The sequence below is a fragment of the Podarcis muralis genome, chromosome 18, assembly GCF_964188315.1.
Source record: "Podarcis muralis chromosome 18, rPodMur119.hap1.1, whole genome shotgun sequence".
In the NCBI taxonomy this organism is placed as follows: domain Eukaryota; kingdom Metazoa; phylum Chordata; class Lepidosauria; order Squamata; family Lacertidae; genus Podarcis; species Podarcis muralis.
The window spans coordinates 12,567,122-12,586,082 of record NC_135672.1 but is presented as its reverse complement, the minus strand read 5'-3'; the positions used below and the strand labels follow the sequence as shown (position 1 = coordinate 12,586,082).

Sequence of the window (18,961 nt, the reverse complement as noted above, 5' to 3'; positions counted from 1 at the left end):
AAACCCAGCTAGATGGGCGGGGTATAAATAATAATAATAATAATAATAATAACTACTACAACGTGCACAATCTTTGCCGTCTATTTTCTTTGCAGCTTGCAAACCGCCTGAAGGCGGAATACAAATTAAAAGTGAAATGAAATTGATAAACCCCTCATGGAGGGTGCCAAACTTTTGGGAGTTTCCCTGCTACTTCACTGGATCCGACCCACCCACCGAAGGAAAAGCAAAGAGTGAGCTTTGTAAGCGACCTGGGTGAAATGCAGATCTGGTAGAATTAACCCGAGCCTTGAAAAAAGCACAGAGCGAAAGCAGGAAGTGGTAAAGTGTGGCGCTCTTCCCAACTTCCTCCTCCAAAATATTATTATTATTATTATTATTACAGTGGTGCCTCGCAAGACAAAATTAATCCGTTCCGCGAGTCTCTTCGTCTTGCGGTATTTTCGTCCTGCGAAGCACGACTATTAGCGGCTTAGCGGCTATTAGCGGCTTTAAGAAAAAGGAAACAAACTCGCAAGAACTCGCAAGACGTTTCGTCTTGCGAAGCAAGCCCATAGGGAAATTCGTCTTGCGGAACGACTCAAAAAACGGAAAACCCTTTCGTCTAGCGAGTTTTTCGTCTTGCGAGGCATTCGTCTTGCGGGGAACCACTGTATTTCCAAATGGGCAAAGTACTGAACAGTCCGACCACCTCATTGAACAAAAGCCCAGCGGGCTCAGAGATTTCCTGAGTGCCAGGAGGAGATCACAAGAACAATGGCAGCATTTTTTTTAAAAAGGCAAAATGCTTGTTCCTTTTCTCAGGAATGTTCTTCCACCTCCCGATCCTTTTCCAACTCCACAGCCTCGGGGTCGCACGACAACTTGCATTCACGCTCGACGTTTTCTCCCCAAGCGTCGAAACACCCCGGAAGAACGTACGCAAAACACTGTTTTCTTTTTTCCTTTTTAATTACAAAACTAAGCCCCCCCCCCCCAACAAATATTACAAATATGATCACGGCTGAAAGGACATCATCGGTTAGTGCTAAGGAGGCGAGGCGGGGAGAAGGGGCTCCCGGATAGCTGCGAAATATCTAAAAGCTGCAAAACCCCACTATACCCCACCCCGCAAAAAGCAGTCGATACAAAAGTTGCTTCGAGGAATAAAAGAAACTCGCTTTGGACGGGGACCGCTGGGTTGTGACGAGACGCTGCAAAAATAAGTTGTCTGTGCGGCAGGAACGAGGTTTCTGCCACGGCAACATCGCAGGAAAAGAGAGAAGCTTGCCAGCGCTGTTTTGACTGCTGGCGAAAGCTTAAAAGGGAAAGGGTTTGCGTGGAGTTACCTGGAAAAGGTGGAACTGCAGGTGGAGAAAAAAGAAGGAGACGGAGGAAAGAAAGACAGGCATCTCTCTGTGTGTAAAAAACTGGCAAATCCCTCCATTGCAAGAATTTGCCTCTCTTAACATTCCCTACCCAAAAGAGTCTCAAAAACTGCTTCGGAACGGAGTGAAAATCCGTGCTTCTGGGATTAAGACACACACACACAAATCCGAAATGGACAAAATTCAGTAGCAGGGAAGGCCAGTGAACCGGGTGCAGGGGTTTCCCTCTCCAATGTGGAAAAGCGGCGTCTCAGAAGAAGCAGCCGAGCCCCATTTACCCCCCACCCCACCCCAAAGAAACAATCCCATATGTTGGTTTGGAAGCACCAATGTGGAGCTGGCAGGTGGGATGGCCACTGGAGAGGGGATTCGGGGCACAGGTGCCGCTGTGCTGACCCAAAACTGAAAACTTCATGGGTCCCGGGCGGCGAAAACAAGCCAGGATTTTCCGTCACAGGTTGCCGTCATTGTGTGTGGCTCCGGAAAGAAATGGTTTGAATAGGTTCAGAACAAGCCTGGGTAAAAGTAAAAGCCACAGGTTTCTGAATGGCAACGGTGCAATTTAAACCAACAGATTTTTGCACGGCAACAATGCGATTAAAACCTAGATTTCTGCACGACAGCAGTGCAATTAAAACCCAGATTTCTACACGACAGCAGTGCAATTAAAACCCAGATTTTTGCGCAGCAGCGGTGCAGCTAAAACCTAGATTTCTGCACGGCAGCGGTGCAATTAAAACCTATAGATTTTTTGCACGGTTTTGCACAGTGACGTGCCGGCTCCTCAGGCAAGGGTTGCGCTAATTCCAAGCAAGCCCAATTTAGGGACAGCTTTGTGTTGTGGGGTGTTCGATGCTGAACCCGTCTAGTAAGCCTGACTCTGCAATCGTTGCAAAACCAGACCAGTTCAGTTCGCCTCTTCTGAGGACACACGCCGCTTTCGATCTATCGCTTTCAATTGCGTGAGACGAGCAAAAGGCCACACCTGCCGCCCAAAAGCAAATAATTGGAATCTAGTAAAAGGGATTTGGGGAGGTCAGTATACACCCTCCTCCTCGCAATGCACCGGTCGTGAAGAACACACAAATGATACAGCAACTTTAAGCTTACGAAAGTTTTCTCCGAAAGGGTCCCACCCCCCCTCACTGACATTGCCACTGGATAAATGGACTTTTGTGTGCGTAACCCCAAATGTCTGCACTTTCGAGAGATCCACACAAACGGCTGGTAGCTTTAGGGGTCCCCCTCATATGGGAAGGAACACCCCCCCCCGTTACACCTCTGGGAAGACCGGACAGTCTGGAAAAGGTATGATGAAAACACACCAACGCACACACAAATCCCATGGCGTGGTTTCGCAGAAGGAAGGATTATCTACAACTGGAGCAAACAAACGAAGTATGGGACAGGTGGTCCCCATTTAAAAACGGCGCCTCTACCTGAAGCCGAAAGAGGACGTTAAGTTTGGGTAGGTGTGTGCTACTTAATAATAATAAAAACGACAACCAGGGAAGTAGGCTCAAATGGCATCCTTGCGCCCTGGAAATGAAAGACGGAGCAGTTAACGTTTTCAGTTTCTCTGCGTTCCTTCCCTGTTAACACTTGAGGAAATGGGGGGTGGTGGGTTGAGAGAGAGGAGAGAGAGAAAGAGTACAGGTTTTTAGTAAAGTCCATCTTCAAGCTACCCAGGATCTACTGAGCCACTGGATTCTCAAACGTCCGGCAAATAAAGGCTGAAGACGGCCGGAGGCTGAAGGCATCTCCAGACGGCTGCGGATACGGCATGCGACGCTGTCCGGCGGCAAGCTCGCCTCTTCGCGGGGCGAGGAAAGGCTAGGATTCTCAAGAGGGACTCCCTGATGGAAGAGAGAGAGACTTGATCCATCACAGAGGACTACGTAAAGGGATCCCTGAACATTAGGTCCAGTCGTGACCGACTCTGGGGTTGCGGCGCTCATCTCGCTTTACTGGCCGAGGGAGCCGGCGTACATCTTCCGGGTCATGTGGCCAGCAGGACTAAGCCGCTTCTGGAGAACCAGAGCAGCACATGGAAACACCGTTTACCTTCCCGCTGGAGCGGTACCTATTTATCTACTTGCACTGGTGTGCTTTCGAACTGCTAGGTTGGCAGGAGCAGGGACCGAGCAACGGGAGCTCACCCCGTCATCACGGGGATTCGAACCGCCAACCTTCCGATCGGCAAGTCCTAGGCTCTGTGGTTTAGCGAGATAAGCTTGCCGTTGAATGCGAACTGAATCAGCTGCCTCCTCGATGGCTGATCATCGACGGGACTCTATATCTGAGGCAGCCGACAGTCCGATCTTTCCACCGACCGAGATGAGAAAACAACAAGGTGGAAAGGGGAGAGGAGGCTGAGGGAACGCTCCACAAGGGAGGGTGTTAGGAAAAAGGGCGAGGGGCTGCCAGGTCTGCAGGGAAGGGGGGATATAACCGGACTCCTGAGCCCCACAGGGACGCTGCAGGAAGAATGCAATTGCTCAAGGGAGCCGCGGACCCAAAAAGGTTGAAAACCTCTGGCTTGCACTGACTGGCAGCAGTCCTCTAGGGCAGTGTTCCCCAACCTTGGGCCTCCAGCTGTTTTTGGACTACAACTCCCATCATCCCTTGCTAGCAAGACCAGTGGTCAAGGATGATGGGAATTGTAGTCCAAAAACAGCTGGAGGCGGAGTCTTTCCTGCTTCCATGTTTTGCCACGGAGCTACAGAGTTTCCCTCGGAGCAACTGAGGGTATAGTTACCTGGACTATACGCTCTCCACCTCCGGCCCGCGGTCCACGTCCTCTTCCTCCTCCTCTTCCTCCCCGTCTTCGTCCCCCAGGGCCTTCTCCTCGGGCGCCTCGCCGTCCCGCGCGATCTCCTCTACGTGAGCCAGCATGTCCGCCATGAGAGCTTCTTCCAGCCTCTTTCGCACTTGCTGTACGAGTTCTTCCTGTTTCCTGTCCAGGGAAGGGAAGGGAAGCTGGATGAGGCTGGGGGATGGCGGTATAGCCCCCCCCCAAAACAACCGCCTGTCTTGGCAGCTGCTCTACGGTTTCCGCCGCACGCCTGGGAAACCAGAGCGGAGACCCCTTTGCGGTCAAGAGGGTGGAACCCTCAAGGTGCAATAATAATAATAATAATAATAATAATAATAATAATAATAATAATAAATTTTATTTATATCCCGCCCTCCCCTGCCGAAGCTGGGCTCAGGGCGGCTAACAACAATAAAATAGTACAGTGGTGCCCCGCAAGACGAAAAACCCGCTAGACAAAAGGGTTTTCCGTTTTTCGATGCGCTTCGCAAGACGATTTTCCCTATGGGCTTGCTTCGCAAGACGGAAACGTCTTGCGATTTTTTTCGCTCCCCCCCCCTTTTCTAAGCCGCTAATAGCCTTTTAGCCGCTAAGCCTTTAATAGCCACTAAGCCTTTAATAGCTGCTAATAGCGCTAATAGGGTTGCTTCGCAAGACGAAAACACCGCTAGACGAAGAGACTCGCGGAACGGATTATTTTCGTCTTGCTATGTACCACTGTACAACATTCTAAAATCATTTCATTCTAAAATTAATTCAAATCAAATTGATGGCAACCACTAGGCTAAAGTTCTTTGAAGATTGCCAAAGGAGGGAGTCAGACTGAACCCCAACCAAAGGCCTGGTGGAACAGCTCTGTCTTGCAGGCCCTGCGGAAAGGTGTCAAGTCCCGCAGGGCCTTAGTCTCTTGGGACAGAGCGTTCCACCAGATCGGAGCCACAGCCGAAAAGGCCGCGGCTCTAGTTGAGGCCAGAACAGAAGAACAGAAACAATGGCCATGAGAGGAAGAAAATGTTGGTGTTTGGAAATACTGGGCACTGTTAAGGTCAGCTCAGTTCAACAAGGATATTGTAGAGATTGAATAATAATAATAATAATAATAATAATAATAATAATAATAATACAGTGGTACCTTGGGTTAAGAACTTAATTCGTTCCGGAGGTCCATTCTTAACCTGGAACTGTTCTTAACCTGAAGCACCACTTTAGCTAATGGGGCCTCCCACTGCCACCACCGCACGATTTCTGTTCTCATCCTGAAGCAAAGTTCTTAACCCAAGGTACTATTTCTGGGCTAGCGGAGTCTGTAACCTGAAGCGTCTGTAACCCGAGGTACCACTGTAATAATAATAGTAGTAGTAGTAATAATAGTGAAAGAGAAAGAGAGAGAGGATGAGAGAGAGAGAGATAAAGAGAAAGACAGAGAGAAAGAAAGGGGGAGAGAGGGAAAGAGGGGGAAAGAAAGAGATAAAGAAAGAAAGAGAGAGAAAAATAAAGACAGAAAGAGACAAAGAGAGAGATAAAGAGGGGGAGAGAGAAAGAAAGAAAGAAAGAAAAAGAGAGACAGAGAGGAAGAGCGGAAGAAAGAAAGAAAGAGATAGAAGAAAGAAAGAAAGAGAAACAGAAAGGGGGAGAGAGGGAGAGATAAAGAGAAAGAAAGAGAGAGAGAGAGAGAGAGAGAGAGAGAGAGAGAGAGAGAGAGAGAGAAAGACAGAAAGAGACAGAGATAAAGAGGGGGGGGGGGAGGGAAGGAAGGAAGGAAGGAAGGAAGGAAGGAAGGAAGGAAGGAAAGAGGGGGAGAGAGATAAAGGAAGAGAGAGAGACAGAAAGAGAGAGAGAGAACTTCTCCCTGCTCCAGGGAGCGTCACTGACCTGATGTCCTCATCAGTCACCATGAAGGCTTTGCAGAGGGGCTGGGAGGTATTGAGCCAGACTCCGGGGTTCTTCTCCACGGCGGCAGACAGCTGCCCAGTGATGGGCATTGTGCTGGTGTGCAGGGCGCTGGCGATGGCGGAGAGGAGGGTCTCGTCGGTGCAGCCGGGCCCCACGCCTGCGGGAGGAGGGGTGTCAGAGGAGACACGGGGCGTGCGGTCACTGCACGGCTGCTGGCGTTCATTCCCCCGCACCCAAAAATATAGTCCGGCCCCCCACAAGGTCTGAGGGACAGTGGACCGGCCCCGATGAAAAAGTCTGCTGACCTCTGGGTCCAGGCCTTATAAACCTAGGACCCTCCAGATATTTTGGACCACAGCTGGAGGGCACCAGGTTGACGAACGCTGTTGTAGGTGTCTACATATAGGGCGGTCGGGTGGTCCCAAAACAGACAAGGGGGGCACAGGAGGTGTAAACAACCAGCAGGCTTTGAAAAGATCTGCTATCACCAGATCCAAGTCCGTTGGTGTTTGTTAACTTAATTAAACTACAGTTGTACCTCGGGTTAAGTACTTAATTCGTTCCGGAGGTCCGTTCTTAACCTGAAACTGTTCTTAACGTGAAGTACCACTTTAGCTAATGGGGCCTCCTGCTGCCGCCGCATTTTTATTATATTCCCTCTGATGGCACCTAGTTGACCCAGAGGCAGGATGTCGGGCGAGGCGACTTATCGTTTATTTGCAGCGATCAAAAAGGGGCGCAGTACCTTGCAAACCTTTTGGGAGGTCCATGGTTTTCACCAGCTCCTCTGCGATATCGAAGGCGTTCAGGCCGCTGAGCTTCTTCTCCCAGAAGAGCTGGGAAAAGAAGGAGAGAAAAGAGCAAAAGAGAGAAAGAACGACCCGTTAAGCGCATTTCTCTGAACATCGTGAGCGCCACGAAAACACCAGCTGCCCACACATTTAAAGGCACACGGTGCGAATCCTTGGGAAAGGGTTGTTTTCTAAGGGCGCTGGGAACTGTAGCTGCGCAAGTGGAAAACTATATTTCGCACGGTTCTTTTCTTTTTTTGGGTGCAGGTGGGGAGAAGCCATGTGCTTTTAAGTCTATATATGCACACAGTCCAATGCTGGCTCTCAGCCTAAGAGAATCCTTTCTAAGTGTCACTTATTTAAAATTATTAACTCAGACTTGCATGCCAGTTGGATTTTATGGGTAAAGCAAAGGGAAGGGGGAAATATTTAATGGTTTAGAACAACAATAGCTTCCCCCTCCCCACAAAACCCCCCAGAAGATAACCACTAATGATCTTTTTCGTCAACAGTTTTGAGGTCCATTGCAACCGAGAGGAAGGCAAATCGCGTGAAATAAAACACACTGCCGACCCTTTTCTGATTCCGTAACACCTGTAGTCAATGTTTACCTTTAGACAGACAGCCGTCAGCAGCAAGAATTACTAGATGCTATTCTGCATCCATCATGGGGTGTTATCCCTGCCACTAAAGCACCGTATTTTTCGCCCTAGTTTTTGGAGGAGGAAAACAAGAAAAAAAATATATTCTGAATCCCAGAAGCCAGAAGAGCAAGAGGGATCGCTGCGCAGCGAAAGCAGCAATCCCTCTTGCTGTTCTGGCTTCTGGGATAGCTGCGCAGCCTGCATTCGCTCCATAAGACGCACACACATTTCCCCTTACTTTTTAGGAGGGAAAAAGTGAGTCTTATAGAGCAAAAAATACGGTACTTCTCAAAGGATTGGAAGGGGAAATAATAGTAATTTGCACGTTGCTGTTCTAGGCCGATGTTTCTGAAGCTACTCATGGCACAGAGGAAACATAATACGAGGACAGGGTGTCAGTTAAAGCATATTTTCATACTGATCAGTTGAGGACAACTTATTCCCAAAATAGGTAAAGGTAAAGGGACCCCTGGCCATTAGGTCCATTTGTGGCCGACTCTGGGGTTGTGGCGCTCATCTCGCTTTACTGGCCGAGGGAGCCGGCGTACAGCTTCCGGGTCATGTGGCCAGCAGGACTAAGCCGCTTCTGGCGAACCAGAGCAGCGCACGGAAACGCCGTTTACCTTCCCGCTGGAGCGGTACCTGTTTATCTACTTGCACTTTGTCGTGCTTTCGAACTGGGCAGGAGCAGGGACCGAGCAACGGGAGCTCACTCCGTCCATCGCGGGGATTCGAACCGCCGACCTTCTGATCGGCAAGTCCTAGGCTCTGTGGTTTAACCCTAGTCCCCTATTCCCAAAATACAGGCATCCAAAAACTTCATTAGAACGAGGACAGGAAGAAATGCCACAGACACACAGGAAATCCTGAAAATGTCCTGGGATTGGATGTCATGAGGAGCTCAGAATCCTTAGTCCAGACTCAGCTCAGGCAAACACAGACTCACTGAATGCCTATCACACAGGTGTGCGCCCACCAGGACCCGTTTACCTGGCGGGGTTGGTCGACTGCCTTTTGGGGGTCCGTCTTGACTTTATTGTTTGGGTGGTTTGTAATTTTGGTGACGGGTTGCTTGAAAATCGACGCCGTCTGCCGGACGGGGAGCGCCGTGTTCAGGTCGGGTTTGCCCTGGAAACAGAAGGACCCAGAGGCAGGTGACGCCAACAGATCAAAAACGGCACACCTTGACGCTTCGCCTCGCCCCTTCTCCCACTTCTTAAACTTGTGCAGCTGTCGATAAACTAGCGAGCAAACCCTTCCTAGCCTGCGAACCTTCCACAACCCCATCGTAAATCGATAGCAATCATGCCACCTCTGGACTTTTAACCCAGTGGTCTTTCTGTAATCTCCTTAAACAACCTTTGCCCAAAAAAATAATAATTGTACAGTGGTACCTCGGGGTAAGTACTTAATTCGTTCTGGAGGTCCGTTCTTAACCTGAAACTGTTCTTAACCTGAAGCACCACTTTAGCTAATGGGGCCTCCTGCTGCTGCCGCTGTGCCGCCGGAGCACAATTTCTGTTCTCATCCTGAAGCAAAGTTCTTAACCCGAGGTACTATTTCTGGGTTAGCGGAGTCTGTAACCTGAAGCGTATGTAACCTGAGGTACCACTGTACATATTTACACGCCCACCACATGTGAACGTAAATCCCAGTTTCCTGGCATCCAACATATGACACAAATATTCCTTGTTTCTTTGATTTGATATGACTGCTGTTCAATACCATCTCCAAACTACAGTGGTGCCCCGCAAGACGAACGCCTCGCAAGACGGAAAACCCGCTAGACGAAAGGGTTTTCCGTTTTGGAGGCGCTTCGCAAAACGAATTTCCCTATGGGCTTCCTTCGCAAGACGAAAGCCCATAGGGAAATCTCCGGGACAGCGGGGAAGCGCAGCGCGTCTTCCCTACTGTCCTCGGACCTCCTCCGAAGGTTGGCGGCGGGGCGGAGAGACCTCCTCCCGCCGCCAGCCTTCGTTTCTCCGCTATCCCGGATGGCTTTTGAAGGCAGGTGGGGGGGAGCAAAGACTTTCGCCCCCCTGCCAGCCTTCCCGGGGGCTTTTAAATCGCCCTGGGACAGCGGAGAAGTCCTCCGCTGTCCCGGGACGATTTTAAAATGCTGGCGGGCGGCAGCAGAGGCTTTTAAAAAACCCCGGACAGCGGAGGACTTCTCCGCTGTCCGGAGCGATCTTAAAATGCTGGCGGGCGGCAGCAGAGTCTCTGCTGTCACCAGCCAGCATTTTAAAAAACCCCGGGACAGCGGAGGACTTCTCCGCTGTCCAGAGCGATCTTCCGCTGCTGGCGGGAAAGTTGGTTTTTTGTGTTGCCTGCAGCGTAGCAGGGCTGCCTTTTGCACTAAAGGCCTGGGGAGACTGGCATGGGGAGGGTCAAGCGCTAAGGGGCTCTGGGGAAGGGGAAGCGAGCCCGGGGACTCACTTTGGCTTGGCTGGAGCAGTCGTAGCGCATCCGCTGCCTGTTCTTGTTCACTTTACTCATGAGCATCTTTCCCGTCCGGAAGTCGAAGGTGCTCAGGTCCATGGAGTTGCCGAGGTAACGGGCCAGCTGCGGCTTGCTCCGGAATTTCTTCCCGCTCGGGCTGGGGAAACAGAGGGACGGAGAGGGAGAGAAATTATGGCTTCTGGGAGCATTAGAACGAGGGCGAACCGGGTGCAGGGAAACAAAATCCGTTCGGGGCAGAGCTCCCCTAGGAAAACAAGACAGCCGCAAAGCAAAGCAGAAAACTTCTCCCGTCTCTTCCCATCGCAGGGAACTTTTTGAGGGCCGCATGGCTCTAGAGGGGAGGGCCGTAGGCAAATTTGTCGCAGCAATGGGTGAGACTCTTACCGTTTTTATTGTTTTGCAACGGGAGACATCCCGGCGGCACAAAACGAGGTTTCTGGACGCCAAACCCTCGTCCTTTAATCCGGGCGAGTGAGAGGAATGATCGCCGGTTAGGTGCGCATTCCAGCCAGCCAAAAGCAGAGGAGCAGGCCCAGCGAAGGGGTGGGAGTCCCAAGGGCCAGGGAAAAAGGCTTGGAGGGCCACATCTAATCCCTATGTCCCTCTGGCAGGTGCACTCAAAGCCCACAAGCATGAAAGAGAAGCAACTGACGGAGGGAGATGGCAGAGAGAATCATTGTTCGAAATTAGCCAGGGGCCAGGCGCGTTTTGCGCCCAGCTATTGGCCGCTTGTGTGGGACGCGGGTGGCGCTGCGGATTAAACCACAGAGCCTACAACTTGCCAATCAGAAGGTTGGTGGTTCGAATCCCTGCAATGACAGGGTGAGCTCCCATTGCTCGGTCCCTGCTCCTGCCAACCTAGCAGTTCGAAAGCACGTCAAAGTGCAAGTAGATAAATAGGTACCGCTCCGGCGGGAAGGTAAACGGCGTTTCCGTGCGCTGCTCTGGTTCGCCAGAAGTGGCTTAGTCCTGCTGGCCACATGACTCGGAAGCTGTACGCCGGCTCCCTCGGCCAGTAAAGCGAGATGAGCGCTGCAACCCGAGTCTTCCCCCACTGGAACTAAGGTCAGGGGTCCCTTTACCTTTATTGGCCGTCTGCGACCAAGCAGAGATGCCCCGGCGCCAATTGTCGCCTGACGCCTCCGCCATCTGGCGGTGCATGCCTGGGGATCCTCGGATCTGGACCGTTTTGACACACTTTGACCCCCGTCCTGTGCAACTCACGTTATGAACGGCCCACGTCACTTTTAAGAAGAAGCGGGGCAGGCCGATATATAACGTTTGCCATCAAAACGATTCCCAATTCGCTGTTCCTGCTCAGGCTGCGCAAAAGGATTTTCGCTCCCAAAATTCATTCCGATTGTGCAGATGAAACAGAACGGACAGAATTCTACAGGATAGGGTCTTAAGTGTGTGAGAAAAGTCAGGATACAAGGCTCTCCAGGCATGTAACTCCAAGATGGCAGAGACACTGCGGAATCTTCACTTGATGGCCACTGACTTCTCCCCTCTCCATAAATCTGCAGGAACAAGTTTGCTGTTCAAATACGTACACAAGCATCGCCTTACTGACCTCCTAGGACCGATTCAACTCTTCCAAACGGGCTGAATTTTCAGTGCTTGTTTCCGGAGCTCAATTCACAACCCCCTAGACACACACACACACACACACACACACACACACACACACACCAACACCCCACAAAAAGCCAAGCAAACGCAGAATTTCGTGCGAAAAAATAAAAGTGCGTAAAAAGCCTCCGAAACTCGAAACCCGTGCAATTCTGAAGTTTCGGACGCTTCGGCGGGAGAGAGAAGCCTCCCTTCGTGGGGCCTGGAAGCAAGGGAACATGTTTCCCTTTTGTGAACAGCAAGCGCAAAGCGACTTTTGCCTGCGCGACTCCTTGCCCCCCCCCCCCCGGAGCCTGAAACCACTATTTTTCATTGTAAAGGAAGAAAAAGGAGAAAGCAGCTGAGAAACGATTCTGCACGCACCCCTCCCGCTCCTCCAAGTACGCTCGCTTTGTGAGGTTTTCAATGGCTTGCCCCAGCCGCCGAGGAACAAAATATAAAAAGCGGGTTAAACCTCCCCCCCCCCTGCAATTCTTTCGCTCTTTTATTTAACTTGCAAATTCAGACTTTTGGGAGCACGGGGCGGGAGATTAAGATGAATGCAGCCCCTATTCAAGGTGCCCAGACAACCTTTCCATATGTCCCAACTCTGCACGGGCAAGCAGAAATCTCTTTGTTCCTCTCTTTAGCGAGGAAGGGAAAAAAAAAAAAAAGGTTTTGCAAATGGATCCCGGCTCCTATTATCAATAAAAGCCAGCTTGGTTGCACCTCCCCTTTCTGGCTCCAGACACCAGACGTTTTTCAGAGCCTGGAAAAGAAAGAAAAAACCACGCGAGGGGCTTGCTTTTTTGAAGAACACCCGCCGCCACTGCAAACACCCCCCCCCCCGAGAATTAAACAATGGATTGTGCAGAGGGGCCGTTTCCAAACTTTCTTTCTGCAAGGAAAGCCCTTCTGTGTTGCAGAGGATTCTGGGAAAGGCTGGATGCGGCCCCCGCGCTTCCCGTTCTGGCCCTTGGAAGTGTCTTCCGTACGCGGGTGGAAATGTTCTTGCCAGGGAGAACCGGGTGGGTGAATGTGCATCTTGCATGAAAATTATACTGGGCAAAGGCAAAAATTGCAAGCCTTTGCCCCGCCCACTTCCGCCCCTGGCCCCGCCCACCATGGCATGTGGCCCTCGGAAGGCTGCCAGGAAGCAAAAGCGGCCCCTAGGCTGCAAAGAGCTCCCACAGCCCCTGTTCTACGTCCAAAAACATAAGAACAGACTCGACGGCATGCAGAGTTCGCCCGTGGCCCCATATCCCAACAGGTTGCATACTCCGGGCTCGCAAATCACATCCGAATAATTTCGAACCCAGGGCTTCAAGTTACAAGAGATTCCGACTCGACAACAGTCCCTCTATGGTGGTTGTGGACTCTCCTTCCTTGGAGGTTTCCACGCAGAGGTTGGGTGGCCATCGGTCATAGATGCTTCAGCTCAGATTCCTGCTTTGAAGCGGGTTGGGATGGATGACCCCTGGGGTTCCCTCACAACTCTACAATTCAAACGCTTATTACGCCGGGGCTGGAGGGTAGAGAGAGGTTCGCAAGCGCTTTGCAAAAGGCAAAATTCACATTGGTTCGCTGCAACCCTGGCTCCGGGAAGGCTGTGCAAACGAGACTGCAACCTTTGGGTTGGAGAACATTCCCGACCGCGGTACAAACGACATGATTGTTGCACGAACGCTGCGGTTAGTCGGAACAACTTTTGCTGCAAACCGGCAAAGGCACACCAAGGCAGCCCCTGCCACCCACCCAAAGTTTCCTGTGCAGGCAAAATATTGCAACCCGCCACCCCACAGAAACAACAGGAAACTATGCGATTTGATGAACTTCAATTTCACTGTTTACTAAAGGTAAAGGTACCCTTGCCGGTACGGGCCAGTCTTGACAGACTCTAGGATTGTGCGCTCATCTCACTCAAGAGGCCGGGAGCCAGCGCTGTCCGGAGACACTTCCGGGTCACGTGGCCAGCGTGACAAAGCTGCATCTGGCAAGCCAGAGCCACACACGGAAACGCTGTTTACCTTCCCGCCAGTAAGCGGTCCCTATTTATCTACTTGCACCCGGGGGTGCTTTCGAACTGCTAGGCTGGCAGGCGCTGGGACCGAACGACGGGAGCGCACCCCGCCGCGGGGATTCGAACCGCCGACCTTCTGATTGGCAAGTCCTAGGCACTGAGGCTTTTACCCACAGCGCCACCCGCGTCCCTTAACTGTTTACTATTATATGCCTAATGGATGAGTGAATATTTCTTTGTTTTAAACTTACTGTGACTTTTTTGGGATTGGATCAGATGGTTATCATTAACGTTTGATGTTTGATTATGTTTTTATGCGTGTTGGAAGCTGCCCAGAGTGGGGCATTAACAACAACAAGAGACACAACAACAACAGGAAACAACAAGAACAAGAACAACAACAACAACAGGAGACTTGAGAGCTCTCCAGGGTCGTCACAAACCCAGCCTGATTGGCGGGGTGTAAATAATAAAACATAAATGGACCTTAGTAAGATTTTGGAACGCAGAAATAAAGAAAATAATCAAATCTAGCGCGCGGATAAATATAATTTATCCAAATTATATCATTAGGTATTTGAACGACCGGTATTAATAATTGTATCGTAAATTGGCATTGTTATAAGGCCGTTGTTGGATTGTAATGGAAAACTAATAAAAATCATTATATTAAAAAAAAAATCATTGTTATTCACAGCGGGGTATCCTTGAAAAACTTCAGCCATAGAAAGATGCTCTTTAACAGACCTCTCTCAATGCAACAGGCTGCCACACACACACACCCCCCTCCCCAAATAACAAAACAGGCTGCAATTGCTTCTACTGCCTGCTGGCTAAAATGGTTCTTATTAGACAGGAACCCCCCCCCCCAAAAAATGCCCCACAGCGCACCTATAGCCTACACACCACCGCATATCTAACCTGCGACAGCTGCAGTCCCCCCCCCCAAAAAAAAACACCTGGATGAAATTGCATTTTGAGAGACCCCGGTGAAACAACCAACCCCAGGTTGGCTGTAGAAATGGGACCCCTATGAACAGTTCAGCCCCCTCCCCAGTCTGTCCAGGGGGGTCCACTAGTGGGGGATCCAGCTGCAAAGATCAGCCCCCTCCCCAAAGACCCTCACCTATGCAAAGGGGGGGGGGGCGGAGTTCAGCACCTGGCAAGGGAGCCAATGACCGGAAGACAATCTGCAGTGACAGCTTCCCATTTTTTTTATTTTATTATCTAAGGGTTGCATTCCTCCTTTCTAATACACAGAACTTGGTTCTGTTCCTGACCCCCCCAATAATAAACCTTGGTGCAAGCAGCACCGGGGGGGCGGGGGGCTTATTATTTCCTGCATTCATCTGTCAATCCGTTGCTATGTGAACGGCTCCCGAACTGTCACATTGTCCCCATGCAGCATGAGCCACAATTTTCTAGGCGGAAAAGCTCCGCGTTTATGTTGCCCCCCCCGGGGGGGCCCCGCATGCATCAGAGACACCCCTCGGCCAACGCAGACACCCCGTAACCTCAATGCAAAAAGACAGAGAAATTATCTTTTCGTGGCAAGCCCGTTGCAAGAATATTCTCATTCTCCCTTCCAAGACCAGCGCAACGGGGTTGCAACCCTCAAAATCGCACACAGGCAATAATTCCATGTATTCTACACCCCCCCCAATAAAAAATTCAATAGGGTGCCCATTCAATCTGAAACTCACCCCGCAACCGGCCTGCCCCCCCCCAATCTTTTGCAAAATCAAAACTAGCAGTGGGTGGCGGCGATTTGCAAAGGGACTATCACGAATTTTCTCTCTTTCTTTCCCTCCTTCCTTCTCTCCCTCTCAGTCTCTCTCTTTTTTCTTTTTCTCTACACCCCCCCCCCACGGAAGCCGCGATCCGCCTGCAACGCCTCCCGCAGAACAGCCCCGATTCGTGCCACTGCAACTGGAGGTCGCCCCCGCCACCTCTCACAGCACCCCCTTCTTGCATAAGCAAGCGGGAAGAATCAGATCTCCTGGACCCCCCCCCCACTGTCTGCAAGGCCCCCCCCCCCGCCATGCAAGGGTTGCAGCGAAAGGCCATGTTCACGGTTGTTGTCTTGACAGCAGCGAGGCAGGCAGGCAGGAAGAAAGGCCGGCTGCAGGCAGCGTAAACACCCCCCCCTTTCCAACCCCCCCTCCTTCCTCCCGCCCCCCCCCCCCACATTCACCTATAATAATAGACATCACTCTTGCCAGCGGAGAGCCCCGATTTCCTGGTCACTTCTTCCCTTTTCCATCCCTGCGGGAGAGCTGAGCACTCCCACCTCTTCCGATCCATCGCTTCCATGAGGCCCGGCGGGTCGGATTCGGCCTCGGCCCAGCCACCTCCTCCTCCTCCTCCTCTGGCTCCTGCCTGCCTGGCAGATCCGTGGTCTCGCCCTGCCAGGGTTGCAGCGGTGCTTGGCTCGGCTCGGCTCTGCTTGCTTGCTTGCAGCTGCTGCTGCTGGCGACTGCGAGGTCCGATCGGGCTTGCAAGGCCAGCCCGGCTGCTGCTGCTGCTTTGCAAAAAGCGCCTCCGACGGCTGCAAACGGGAATGGAACGTTCCCCGGGCAAAAGCGAGCTGTCAATCACGAAGCGCACTGCTCCACCTGCTCGCTAGGGGGCGCTGCGGCGACGTACGCGCCCGACGTACGGTGCGTGCGCCGCCATTGGCTCGTCTCGCCCCGCCCACCGCGGCGGCTCCATTCATCATCCCGCGCGCGATTCTCAAGCGCTCCATCCTCTCGCGCGAACTCGCCCTCCGCCGCGGGCGCGCGCACGGAGAGCCGTTGGCGGACGGTTTTTTTATACATGTGAAGCGTCCGCCTTGTTTTCCCGCCAATTCGCTCGAGGCGCTTTTTTCGAAGGCGGTATCCCTCCGCTCCAGGCAGGGAAATATAGTCCCAGGTTGTTTACCCCTCATGGAAGGGAAAACACGTGTCTGGCCGAAGACACGTGAACGCGGGACGTAACGCACAAAGACTCTTTCCCCTCATTACACACGGGGAATAAAAAGCGCGACAAACGCCTCACAACAAAAACGCCCCGACGCGCGTGAACAAAGCCGCTTCCCATTAAGGCACAAAGTCCGACACGGGTGTAACGTCGGAACGCGACCAACGACGCCCCAAAATGAGTTTCGCCTTTTCCCTCATAAAAAGGCGGGACACGCGTGTATACGACGTCGGGAAACGCGAAGACGAGTCCCCATCCCCGCATACGACGTCGGGACGCGCTCGCGAGTCTCGCTTTCCCCCTCACAAGTCTCTCTCCCCCCTTAAAAAACCGGACACGTGTACAACGTCACGACACGCAAATCTCGCTCTTCCCCCTCACGAGTTCCGCCTCGCAATATTCTTCCGCTTGACGCGAGAATCCCGAACGTGTGAATGCGACCGCCGGCTCCCTGACACGCGTACTAAAAAAAACACCCTCGCCCCAAAGCAAGCCCCTTCTTCTCCCCACATTTAAATTCAATAAATAATAATAATAGTCTCCCCGCCCCAGTTTTGCCAAGAAGGCTCTTCTAGAAACCCCACAGCCTCCCTATAGGGCTGGTCCACCCCACACCTCCCCGCCCCAACCACCTCCCCGCCCCCTATGGCTCCTCCCCACGTCCCCACAACTCGCCCCATGGGCCACCTTCGCCCCTAGCCCCATAGAAACCACAACTACCCCCCTTGATATTAAACACCCCCCGCCCCACATCTCCCTCTGCCGCCCCATAACTGTCCCTTGGCTTAGATGGAGCCCCGCCCTCCGCCTCCCCATCGCCCCCTAACTTCCCTCCTCTGCCCCACAGATCCCATGCCCGCTTGCTCCCCCCATCGCCCGCCCCCCAACACTTGCCAGACCCCCCAAACACTTCACCCCACACCAGCTTCCCCCATCCACCTGTTCCCTCTCCCCATAGCAGCTCCCCAACCCTCCTGCCCCCCTTGCTTCCACCCTGCAGCCCCCATCTCCTTCCCCTATAGCCCCCCACCCCCTTAGCAGCAGCCCCACATCCTAAACAAGCCCCCTGGATCTGACCCCCATATCCTTTGCCCTGGACCCCTTGCAACTCCCCTCCCTCCCAGTAACTCCCACCTGCCCCATATCACGCTCCCCGACCCACCCCTGCCCCCCACTTTTGCAAGACCCTCCTCCCTTTGCATGCAGTGACCCACCCCCTATATCTGACCCCCATATCCCTTGCCCTGGACCTCTTGCAACTCCATAACTCCCACCTGCCCCATATCACGCTCCCCGACCCACCCCCTGCCCCCCAAGCTCCCTCCCGACCCACCTCTTGCCCCCCACTTTTGCAAGACCCCCTCCCCTTGCATGCACAGTGACCCACCCCCTAGATCTGACCCCCATATCCCTTGCCCTGGGTCCTTTGCAACTCCCTAACTCCCACCTGCCCCATATCACGCTCCCCCGACCCACCCCCTGCCCCCCAAGCTCCCCCTCGACCCACCCTCTGCCCCCCACTTTTGCAAGACCCCCCCCCCACCTGCATGCACGGTGACCCACACTGACCCCATTGTTTGCAGCGGGACCTTCGCCCCCTTTGCATGCATGCAATGCGTGACCCCCCCCCAGCTTGCAAAAGTGCAACCCCCGCGCGCCCCCCAAGTTATCGCAAGCTCACCCCAAAGGAGGGCATCGGGGGCCCCCTCCTCCTCCTCCTCTCGGCCCCCCAGCTCCCCCCGGCGCCTTGGCCATCTTCCTCGCCCCCCCAACCCCCGGCAGTCGCCGCCACGTGGTCCCAAAGCACGCGACCCCCGCCCCTCTCCGCCCCACAAGCCCCGCCCCACGGCAACCAGCTAGCCAGCCAGCCAGCCAGCCCCGAGGGGGTTGGGGGGCAGAAGAAGCAATAGGGTGGGATGGGATTTGGGGGGGAGAGAAGCACCCCATTCTTTAACCCCCCCCCTAAGAATGGGGTGCTAGGAGCTGACACCTGCAGGGACCCACTGAATTCAGTAGCCCTTTCAGTGGGGCTCGTTGCAACTTTAATGGAACGGGACCCCCCAAAGTGGAAGAGAAGCCCCCCCAAGCAATAGGGGGCAGGAAGGAGCACCCCACTCTTTTTTAAAAAAAACTCCCCCCCTAAAAATGGGGGGCTAGGCGCTGACAGCTGCAGGGACCCACTGAATTCAGTAGCCATTTCAGTGGGGCTGTTGCAACTTTAATGGAATGGGACCCCCCAAAGTGGGAGAGAAGCCCCCCCCCAAAGCAATAGGGTGGGATTGGATGGGGGGGCGGGAAGGAGCACCCCACTCATTTTTTAGAAACCTCCCCCCCATAGAATGGGGTGCTAGAAGCTGACACCTGCAGGGACCCACTGAATTCAACGGCCATTTCAGTGG

General features: G+C 52.8%; 1 protein-coding gene across 4 annotated transcripts; it reads right to left on the bottom strand.

Moving 5' to 3' along the window:
- Nucleotides 1-932: 932 nt before the first annotated feature.
- MBD3 (methyl-CpG binding domain protein 3) lies at nt 933-18,393 on the bottom strand. 4 transcript variants are annotated; one of them, XR_013391238.1, is made up of 8 exons: nt 18,244-18,393; nt 9,947-10,106; nt 8,501-8,638; nt 6,821-6,911; nt 6,055-6,232; nt 4,126-4,323; nt 2,006-3,223; nt 933-1,971 (listed from the first exon to the last, which is right to left on the bottom strand). XR_013391238.1 is itself a non-coding variant. In XM_077921984.1 (7 exons), the coding sequence occupies exons 1-6, from the start codon at nt 18,315-18,317 to the stop codon at nt 4,131-4,133; spliced, it is 834 nt and encodes a 277-aa protein (XP_077778110.1). In that variant the 5' UTR covers nt 18,318-18,393; the 3' UTR covers nt 933-3,223; nt 4,126-4,130. The 4 variants fall into 4 exon arrangements, 3 of the variants coding, with proteins under 3 accessions (XP_077778110.1, XP_077778112.1, XP_077778111.1); XM_077921984.1 differs by having other exon boundaries at nt 933-3,223; XM_077921986.1 differs by lacking the exon at nt 18,244-18,393 and adding an exon at nt 15,796-16,163 and having other exon boundaries at nt 933-3,223.
- Between the last annotated feature and the right edge of the window lie 568 nt (nt 18,394-18,961).